This window comes from Condylostylus longicornis, unplaced genomic scaffold, assembly GCF_029603195.1.
Source record: "Condylostylus longicornis isolate FDR11 unplaced genomic scaffold, ASM2960319v2 ptg000107l, whole genome shotgun sequence".
In the NCBI taxonomy this organism is placed as follows: domain Eukaryota; kingdom Metazoa; phylum Arthropoda; class Insecta; order Diptera; family Dolichopodidae; genus Condylostylus; species Condylostylus longicornis.
In genome coordinates this window covers 2,304,219-2,316,336 of record NW_026578075.1, presented here as the reverse complement: position 1 = coordinate 2,316,336, position 12,118 = coordinate 2,304,219, and the positions used below count along the sequence as shown (strand labels likewise).

General features: G+C 22.6%; 1 protein-coding gene across 1 annotated transcript in view; it reads right to left on the bottom strand.

The window, feature by feature from the left end:
* LOC129614411 (protein PFC0760c-like) overlaps positions 1 to 10,905 on the bottom strand; it is a 43,326-nt gene extending 32,421 nt beyond the window's left edge. Inside the window, 1 exon segment of the mRNA XM_055529000.1 lies at positions 10,479 to 10,905. Coding sequence (XP_055384975.1) covers positions 10,479 to 10,487 — 9 coding nt within the window. The 5' untranslated portion in view covers positions 10,488 to 10,905.
* Between the last annotated feature and the right edge of the window lie 1,213 nt (positions 10,906 to 12,118).

Below are 12,118 nucleotides of genomic sequence, written 5' to 3'. Positions count from 1 at the left end.
GAATTCATAAATAATATAAATATAAAAAATTTAAAGCTAAAAATATAATCAAGTTTTGGTTGTGGACTGACTGAAACAGCGCGATTAAGTTAACGAAAGGTAAAATAAAGCAAAAAAAGAAAGATAAAAACACAAAGCATAAAAATAAAGAAACATAGAAAAAGGTAAGTTTCACAATTACGATATTTGGATACAAATGAAAAACCAGTTATGTCATTCTTTGCACGTTATTGTATAATAATAATAATAATAATAATAAAAAAAAACGAGGCGCAACTTCAATAAAAATGTAAAATATTTTGATATTTTCTTATACATTTTTTGCTCATTTTCTTCGTATATATCTTAGTATATGTATACTCCGCTTTAAATTTGAGTTTGAGCGCTATGCGGTAGACATACATACACAGTTTTTATAAATTTGTTTAAAGTAACAAAATATAACGGAATTAAAATAATATTATTGTTCTTAAATTTTTCATTTTTTTCTTCTTTTTTTCAAATATTACATATTTTATCTCTAAAGTCTATACATAATTATATAAAAATAAAATTTATAATAAAAAATTAAATCATCAAAAATATATGTGGCATTAGTCAGTTATCTAGACAGACAACTTTACTTCTTTTTTTTTACTATGATTATACGCATTACACACATATGTATACATATATATAATTTGTGATGAATACATATTATTAATATACAAGTTATATAATAAAATACCCGTAATAAATAAAAGATATTATTATTAATAATTGTAGGTACATAATATTATGAAGAGAAAATTTAATATAGATTTTTAGTAGTAATTTTTAGTTTAACTCACATTAGTTTATACACACATAAATAAATGTCCATTCATTTATGTATATACTTACATATATATTTTTTAGTGCTCATATCAATAATTACTATTAGTTAACTTAATCCGGTTTTCAATGAATATTATTTTTTAAGATATACTTGTACATATATACTTACATATTTTTTTCACGTATATGAATTTTATTTTAAGTAATTTGAGGAACCAATATTAAAAATTTTAAAATTTTAAAGTATTCATATATACCTATATAATGTATATATGTATGATGCATTTTCAAATTTGTTATTATTTAAAACGCAACAAGTTGCACGTAAATCGATGAATTTATTCTATATTATTCTATATTAACTGTACGTGTTGTCAACAAATACGATCCCGATTCCATGTGCATATGTATATGTGTACATAAATTAATTAAATATAAAATACAATTCTAATGAAAAATTCAATGCTTTTATAAAATATTATACATAATAACATGATATGAGGCTTATGTAATTTCAAAAAAATGATAGATCAAAATCCGATGGCTTAAAAATCTATCACTTTTTGAAATTTTTACGATATACAAAATTATTTGTATAAATACAACAAGCTGTCAAAAAATTTATCCCTAATTAGATGTTTTCGGTAAGATGAATGAAACGTATGCCAACTTTTGATGTAAAGGTCTTCATGTAAACACAGGTATTGCATATTTTTTGAAAGGGTTTGAAACATTTTTTTACTGTACTCACATTTCGTTACAAAATCTCTACTTTTTATTATAATACACTATTAAAAAATCATATTAGAACAAACATTTAAAGAAATAGTTTAAACGAAATTAAAAATTTTTTTTTATTTTCTCGAACAAGTAAAACTTTTTTTTAGCAATTTTCTAAAAGCAGAAAATTATCACATAGGAAATTTTATATTGTACCTAACTTTAAAATTATGACACAATATGTTCTAAAAACAAGTGATGACAAAGAAAAATTCATAACATAAAATAAATAATGAAATATTAAAGAAGATTTAACAATACCAAGTAATTTTAAATATTGGAATTCAAGTGAAAAAAAAATTGCAAAAGAATAAAATTTTAAAAAATATATTGGAGAAAATATCGAATTTGTTGGAATAAAGTGTAATGGAAAATATTAACAGTTATCAAAACAAAATTATCCTTTTTTTCAATTGATATCTAATTTTTCCAATAAAGTTATTTATTTTCTCAAATTACCAACTGAATCTAAAACTAAATGAGTTCAAATGAGTGTATCAGTGTTGCCAAATTTTTATCGCTCAACACTTAGTTCAAAAATTTCCATTTTTTTCTTTCCAAATCCTATTTCTCCCATATAATTTCCCTTTAAGAAATTTTTTAGCATTGTACTTAAATAATAAACGTATTTATTAATTTAATAAAACAAAAATATTGCATTTATTCAATTGCAGAAATTAATTAATAATGTTTACTTAAAATGGTACTTTCAAATTGTTATAACTAAAAGAAATACTATATCAGAACTTCAAAAAATAGGACTTTTTATTTTTGATCAAGTGTCACTAATAAAAAAATAAATTAAAATAAGTAAGTTATAGAAAATATAATTTCAGTTCCCATGATTTTGGGCCTTTTTCCCTTCAAGGCTTCAAAATTCCCTAAAAAAGGGAAATTTTCCACAATTTGGCAACACAGGTGCATATATTATGGTCATTCACCTTTCATTTCATTTAGCGAGAAAGATAACGAGATACGCAACCACATCGTTCAATTAAGGTCTTTTAAAAATTTTAAACTTTGCCAAAATAGAAAAAAATTTTAAAAATTTTTGAATAGTTCAAATTGCCCCCGAAACTTTTATTTTTTAAAAATTTATGCAACTACATAAATGACGGAATAAAAATGAAAAATTATTAAAGAAGCATAAAATATTTGAATGCATTTTTTTTCTTTTGTTAAATATACTCTTTTTACACCTTTTTCTCTACAAAGCATACACACATTCGCGCAACACATTGTTACAGACTTATACAGTGCATTGTATATTGAGTATACAAAATAATGCGTTAACTTGTTACAAGTGGAAATAAAGAAAACAAAAAAAAAACTTAAAACCACTTTTTAACCATCTTGTTATCGTTGCAAAATATTGCATTTTTTTTTATTAAGGTACAACATAATATTTATCTGTGTATATATTAGCACATAGACATTATACTCGTATACATTTTGTAAAGTATTAGATGCATATTATAATTGCGTTAATAAAACGTCAAAGGAGAAAAAAAAGCATTGTACACATATATGTACCATAAATGGAAGAAGAATGTTAACTACTCAAATATTTGGAAAAAAAAAATGAAAAAGTAATATGAACTAAACTATTGAGTTATTAGGGTAATAGATAACATCTTTTTAATAACCGGTTTTTCTTTTTCTTATCCAACTTACAGAAAAACGATAAAAACGAAAACGAAATTATTTTCGTTTTGACAAATTGAATCACCAACAAGCAAGCATTCAAATTTCACTTTTTTTTCATAAAATCTAATACTGGTAAAGTGGTAATTAACAGCATTAAACTGCAGAATAATCAACATTTTCACTTTAGCGCAGTTCAAAAATCAAATTACGTATACATACACATTCATATAAAAATTGTAAGAAGAAAAATCAATACAAGTCTTACATACATGTAAAATCATTTAAAGATATAAAATTTCATACGATTTAACACTTCCATACACATAATATGTGCGTATATTTGTAAGCATTTAAATGAATAATTTTTATTATATTTTAATAATCCTTTCAAAAAAAATTTATTAAAGACAAGATATAGTGCCCAAACTAATACTCTAATTATAATTTTGTATATAGTCTAAAATGATCACCAAATTCTAATATACGACCATTTTCAAATTGAAGAACCCTTACATCTGCTTAAATTAATTACATTTAATTACATAAACTATATATATCCCCTAACTACTCAAAAATATTATCAAATTTCAAATTACGATAGTTCCAGAACAGGATGTTAATAATCAATTTGTCATTTACACTTGCTAACTCCTTCCCATTGTTTCACTCCCCCTATTTGACAGAAAAATCATGAATTTTTCTAAAATATTATTATTACTAATTAATTTTAAAATTACAAAAAACTAAAAAAGAGATTTGTAATAATAGAATGTTAAACTCAAGAATTTTATTCGGTGCTATCAATAATAATTCAACATTTAAAAATGGTAAGTAAGTATAATGAGGAGGATGAAGAATAAAATTCCTAAAATAATTACAATAACAATATATAATTAAATTTTATACTTGATTCAAATTATTTATTTGTATTTCTTATTCATGTGGGTGTTCTTATTACCATACAGATTAAAGCATAGTAAATTCATAAAATATAATTAAATTAGTATTATAACTGTATTTGGTGTATTGAACTTAATAAATAAATGTAAAAAAAAAACAAAATTGCGGGGCTAAATAATTTTTTATTTTTGAATTACTCAAAATATTGTTTATATAATAAATGAAATTCTTTATTCATCTGGCAAGCCTGTAGGATAGACAAAATTTTTCACATATTATAATAAAACAAACAAAACGGTATAACCTGTGTTTACTTTATTTTTGTGCTGTTTTAAAAAAAAATCACAAAAAAATGCGTGTGTACATGGTTAGAGAAAAAAATTAAGTTTGTCTAAAAAGAATGCCGTGAAATCCACTCAACGCATTTGTCGTAGTTATATAAGATTCAGCAAATTAAAATCTACAAATAGCGTTACATAGCTCACTTTTAATATTTTTAATAATTATTTTTTAGAAATAATTTTTTAACATAAAAATGATTGAATTTATTTTCCCCCCTTTTATAAATTTTTATAATAATTCATTATTAATATGAAATCATAATCAAAAACTACCAATTGTTAGTTATTAAAAAAAAAATAAGGAATTAATAATAGCATTTTCATTCATTAAAAAAAAAAAAAAACTTTTCCTATTTCTCATATAAATTTGAAATCCAAATTTAATAATAAACTATTGTGTGCCATAACAAATAATAATAAATAATAAAATGGACGGTTTTCTAATTTCATAATTTCAAAAAATTGAACTTTCCCCAGAAAATTTGTAAAAGAAATTGAATTTAAATATCTGCGGTTGTTACAAAAAAAAAAATTAGTGAAATAAAAATGTTTTAACGCACATAGCAATTATTTTCAATAATGAAATTTTAATTTAAAAGTGCAGATTGTATATTTATTTCCATTATACCTTTTTCCTCGCCTGGTATTTTGAATGATTTCTTGAAGATTTGCCTAATATGAGATAATTGAAATACGTTGTTATTTATTTCTGCAAGAATTTATCTCAATACATGATTTGTTGCAATGACATTCTTTATAATTTTCCTTAACATTCCCAAATATTAAAAAAAATCATAATTCTTTCTGAACTTCCAACTGTGTTCTAGAACATTTTAATTAAATATAGTCGGTATACTGCGTAGTACATTGTTTTCACGAGTGTTACACGTTTTTGAAAAATAAAAAATCTTTACTAACAACACAAAGTTTTAACCAAAATGTCAATTACCTTCAGGGTTTGCGAACAATTTTGAAATATTCTTTTGATCTTCAAATATTTTGAATTTAATTTAAAAAGTTACTTGGTTAACAATATTAAAAAACATTTGACACATTTTTTATACATAATATACAATTCATACCAAACATTTATACAGATTTTTTACTCAATAATTATGCAAATGTTTCTTTAAATTTAAATTCTTTGTACTAACTATTTGGCTTACTAACAGTATTTTGTTATGGTAATTTTAATTTTTTTTATTGAATCTGAGTTCCTGATACATATTGAAATTCAAATCAACTTTTTGAAATATGTATTGACATTTTATAATTTCTATTCTTCTTTATTTATTTACGGAAAATTTACATAAATTCTCGATAATTTACATATTATGCGTAAATTTTCGTTCTGTTTTATTTCAATAAAATATTCTCTTAACAGAGTGCCACTGGTAAGAGTGCTATGCTCTCATGCAACTGAATAATACGAATTAGCCTAACGTATTTACTGTTCTGATCAGTCAATTATTATTTTTATTTACTATATCTTTTAAAAAATTGTAATATATCTTAAACAGCTTTTTAAGTAAACAAACTTTTCACTAATGTTACACTTCGTTTCTCAAAAAATGTCAAATTGTGTGCGCAAATCTCTGTCTCTGCGTGTTACTGCCTATAGTTAATTTTCTATTTTATAGATGATCTAATAATATTTAGTCAAAAATATATTAATAATTAACAAAACAAAATTTATTTTTATTACGTACTCCATTTTCGATTTGAAAATCTGATTGCAGGGTAAAATAATATTGCAATTTTTTCTGTTCTCTTTTTTTCCATATTTTCATAAAAATATACAAAATCAAGGCATAAAATTATTTTGGTAAAAAAAATATTACGATAATTAAGCCATAATCATATCGAATACATACATGTATAATAAATAAGCATTACCTATATAGATTAAAACTAATCAAAACTGTATTCAATAATTATAAATTACCTTAATTGACTTAAAGGTCAATGAACCAAAAGTTGATAGATTAAATTATTTAATTTTAAAATTTCTTATTTTATTTTTATTTTTTTTTCTAAAAAATACATAAACATTTTAATTAAACCATATTATTAAAATGAAATGATTGATGAAATATGGCATGCGCTAGTATACATATACATATATACATATGCATGAATAAAATGTATAAATTTTTGGCTAAAATTAATTATTTTTACATATATAGAAAAATATTTTACTATTTAAAATAAAAAAATTTGAATTCTTTTGATCAGTTTTATTTTCTGACCTTTCGGAAAAATTTTATTGCTCATTTTTTTTTTTTGGCAAAAATTTTTTAATATTATATAAATTTTTTTAAATTGAATATGTAATTTATTTTTGCATAAATATGTACAGACAGAGCTTATATCTATGTTGTTTTCCTATTTTCTAGTCTAACAATTTATTGTTGAAAATATTAAAACTAAAATGCGTGCGAATATTGGTGGCTTCCTCCGAACTTATATCTGACATTGTATACGAGTAGTATCCTGACATAATATTATTGGATTAATAACAAGTCTCCTATCCATATTGTGTATGTCTCAGACGTAACATCACTGTTAAAGTTATGCTCAGACACACTTTATCAATTTTAATAAAAATTTTAATATAAAAGGCACAGCATCTTTTTTGTTAAAAACGAAAAACAATAAATATCAAATGTCACATAGCATGGTAATTTTATTAAAATTCGCCAAAAAAAATTTGATTAATAAATTTTTGAAATATATTTTAAATAAAATCCTGTTATATGAATACAGAAACGTTTATTTAATTAAGTTAAATGAAATCGATTGGATTGAACATTGTTACCAGAACTCGAAATTAAAATGACTGTCTAAATCATCTAAAATATGATTTTGTATAATTCACAAATTAGTTCTTTTAAATTAACTAACCGATACATAAAATTAATTGGAATGTTTAAAAAAAAAATACCTACTTTGTGCAAAATCATCTTTTTTTTTTTTGTTTAAATATTTTAATACCATTTTTGCAGTGAATCTATTATTTTATGAGCAACTTATTAGAAACTTAATTTGTTTCGGTTTTTTTTTCATCTGTGATTCAATAGCTTCAGGAAATGTTATAAATAGAAGTTAAAAAGCTTTTAATGTCTTTTATGAAACAAAAAAAAATTCATATATGAAAAGTAATTTAAGTTTAGTTTTCAAAGGCAATTTTTATACCAATAAAAATTTATAAAAAAAAACAATTTTAAATAAAATCTTGAAAGAATGAAGATCTATAGAAATTAATATTTCCTAAATATAAGCATGTTATGTAATCACCTTATAATGTGTGCGATGCAAATATAAAGCTGTGATTAAAATATTTAATTAAATTTAATTTTACCGCAAAAAAAAAAAGAAGTATTGAACGCACATGCAAATGAATAACTAAAATTGTTTTTTATTAAATTATTTAACAAAATTAATTTTCATAATATACTCGTATACGGATTATATTTAAGCATATGTGAGCGTGTGTATATATAAACCGATAATGATTAATAATAAAATTTGTACTCTTTTATTATGTAATACCGTAATACGGTATTAAATAAAAAATAATATATGTGTGTATGTACATATGAGTATTGTAAAAGTCAATTATTACTTCTTTTTATCTAGGATTTTCGATTCGAAATTGGAATGCGTTCCATTTAAATGTGTAAGACATTCGAAATAGTGGTTATTACTCATGAAGATTGCAATTTGCTTTTATTTTAGAATAACTGTTTTAAAGAAAAACGAAAACAGTATATGTTTTACAGCCTGATCGTGTATCTCCCTTTTTTATTCACTTTTAATTCGCATTCAAATTCGAATTCTCAGTATTTTCTATAATGGGTGTTTCACTTTTCCAATAAGATTACTCCTTGTTACAACGGGATTTTTGCATTTTTTCTCAAATTATCGACTGAACGTCTCACTTTCAAAAACAAAGTGAATAAATTTTGTATGCATTTTAGAAAAAAAACGAGAAACGCAATACCAAATAATTCTTATCACTAGAAAAGGATATAGGATAGTTACTCACTTTCTTCTCATTTTCCGAGTAAAATAGCAGGATAGACGATCAGGCCGATGTAATAATATTATGTTTATTTCGATATTTTTATTAAAAAATTAAACCTAAATTCCGAGAAAATCTACATGAACATAATACTTATACTTAATCGCATATTTAAAATTTTATAAATGTATAGTTAACTGTTATATGAGTTAGAAACGCAGGTATTTCAAATTCGTTTCGGTTCTAAGAAGACTTGTTCATTTAATAAAAAAAAAACGAAATTATTTTTTGATGTCATTAATTTTTTTTTGTCATTCTTTTATCCACTTCATTTTGTAAGTACATGTCTGGGGCGAATTTTGAGTTTGTTATTCAAGGTTATTTGCTAAAAGTAATAAATTTTAGTGATCCATTTATTATTTAACTACATAGGTATATTTAAAATGGTATATGAAGGTAAATAATAAATGTTCTATTCTGTGTAGACTGGGTTGATCATTTATGTATGTAGAATACAGTTATAGGTACAAACGAGGTGTTTGTACCTATTGTACAAAATATTTTGAGTCCGCTGCACTTTAACGAGTATATGGTAAATTGAATTTCTTTTGTTAAATTGAAAGTAAATTGAATGAAAATTTTTATATAATGAAATATTATTTTTTATTTTTAACTTTTTGAAATAACCTTTCAAGATATTTACATACTTTTGGTATAAAAATAAAAGAACTTTAAGCAATCCCAATTAAAGGAGGGATTTTTTCTTATAAACAAGGTGATCGATCATACAGATGAAGGAGTGGAACTGAACAAAATTTTTGTTTTGTTAAAAATAACTTAAATTTTATGCAATTATAAACTTCCTTTATAATTTTGTATGAAGAATTATAAGGTATTTTGAAGAATTTCAGATTTAATCAGGATTTTAAAAATGTTTCCCAGGTACTTCTTGATCATATTAAGATAAGAACACTTTACTACACAGCCGCTTACAAAGAAATTAATTATGATTTTTCGCATTTTTTAAAAATATACGAATAATATCGAGTTTCGTAAAAATCCTAATAAATCGCTTGTACAACTCATTTTTTTCTTTTTTCAATTTATGTAATATAAGCGTGTATAATTTCAAATGTCGAACTAAACGCTTCTTAAAATATGATTGTTAATATGAAAACATACAATATTTACATATATTTCGACTATAATTAATTTTGCTCTTTATCTTTACTCCATATAAATAATTTCTTCATATTTTTCGAATAGAAAACGAAACGGATTATCATAATTATTGAATATTACTGGGTGTATTACATAAGCTTGCAGTTTTATATTTTATTTGAGATTTTTGCTTTGTAATGCGGTTTATAAAAAAAAGGCGAATATTGAAAACAAAGGTTTGTTGTGAACAATATGCGTATTATGTTTAAATAAGGCGGATGCTAGGGAAATCCAGATTTTTAACAAAAATATCGCTTAAAGCTCCTTAATTTATTAGACAATTCAAATCTTTTGACTGAAGTTCTCAACCACAAGTAATATTTTCGTATCCTTATCAAGCAAGCTTCGTGCTGTGGCAAACATGTGTATATATATGCATTGCAACATCATGTACAACATTGTCTTGCACTATTAATACTTAAAACTTTTTATATGGTAAAATATTTGCATGCGCATTTGGACATAACAGCAAGTGTAAATACCAGAGATTGAATAAATTTATGCAAAAATCATTTTTGTTTTTTGTTTAATTGCATAATAACAAAAAAAGGTTTTGTTCAAAAAATATATACTATATAGCTAGTTCACTATATAAATATAAATTAATAATATTAAATTTAAACAATATTAAATTAAAACTAAATTATTATAAAAAAAAAACAATAATAAAAAAAAATATTAAGAAAAGAAACAATAAACTTTTGAAAAAATTTTTCAAGGTAATTCAGCAAAAATATTTAAAAACATACCGGAAGCATTGTGAAAAATATTTGAAATTTCCGTTTATACAATTTAAATTCAGATGAATAAAATGCTATACTTTAATGGTAAATTTATTAAATTTAAAAAATATAATATTTAAAAGTTCTATGAACAATTTAAAATAATTAATTTAATCCGTTTTTATAATAGACGTGTACATTAATATTTAATTAAATAAAACAAAAATAATTATTTTTTATGATTTTATTATTTGACACGTTTCACCAATTTTTCTTTAAAATTTGAACTTTATTACTTTATTTTTCTTATTTTTTTTATTTATAAATTTTATAATATTTATTTATTAACAAATTTTATATTAAAATCAAAATTTTTTCCTTTAATAATAAAACCAATTATTTTAAATTTTTTTTTTTTTATTTTACTTCCCGATTAAATTTTACATTTACCAGAGACACCACTCAAGAGTTAACGAAATACTGAAAATAAAAAAAATATTTAGTAACAATAATAAGAAAAAAGAAAAATGATTGCCCACGTACCTCCACCACTATATATTAATAAATTTTATTATTTTTTTTTTCTTTTAATAAAACATTAAAAGTAATACAAATCCAGTTAAATACAATAGCTTCAGTTAAGTCTACATAAATATAGTCTCCCCCCCCTATCAAAATTTTACGTTTATATTTGGTACCAGTTTACAGCTAAAAGAGAAATAATAACAACCTTAAATTGCATGGTATGTTTTCATTTAATGTGTGGAGACTCTAACTGTTATGTACATATATTCTTATCTAAAACTTTTGGTAACTGAAACAATTAGTAATGAAGTTTTGTTGTGAATCGTTAACTAAAATTTACACATTCTTGTTTTTTTTATATAGTAAAACATAAAAAGAAATAAAAAAAATTATGAAAACAAGTGCTGTTAAACGATTAGTTTAGAAAAAAGTGAATTTTGTTTTACCAATATTACTGATATGTATACTCAAGTGATTAAATAAACACACATACATATTTTCACGTATTGAACGAATCCCATATGGAATGTAGCATTTAACTTCTTTATAATATTAATGAATATTAAGGAGCCGGTTTAAAGTCCTGAAAAGCAAACATTTTTTTATTATTGCCCTCCAGGATTTAAAAAAAAAATTGGAATACAAATGAATGGTTTTGAGGTGAATAATTGATTTGACGAGTAAATATCTAAGGTCCGGAGGCAGAATATTAAATTTTAAAGTAATTCTAAATAATTTATCAATTTTCAGAATTTTTTTTAAAAATTTCGTTTTGAGTATTTTATAATTCAAAGAATTTGAAAATAGTTTATTTAATTTTGTAAAATTCTAGCAATAATATTACAGACATTTCAAAATCGTATAATACCAAAATAATTAAACGATCATATATTATGCATATATATACCAAATGAATAAATTATAAATAAAACGAAAAGATTAAGACAAACAAATAAATAAAGAAAAGCACATTACTTTTATTTTTTTTGGTTTTTAAGAAATGTGCTTAAAAAGAAACTTACAATATACACACTTCATTCGAATCTTTAATAAATTAAAAATATTTAACAATCATTCACATTTTTTCAATGGAAACATAATAAATTCGACATACATATATACAAACATGGATACATAATGTT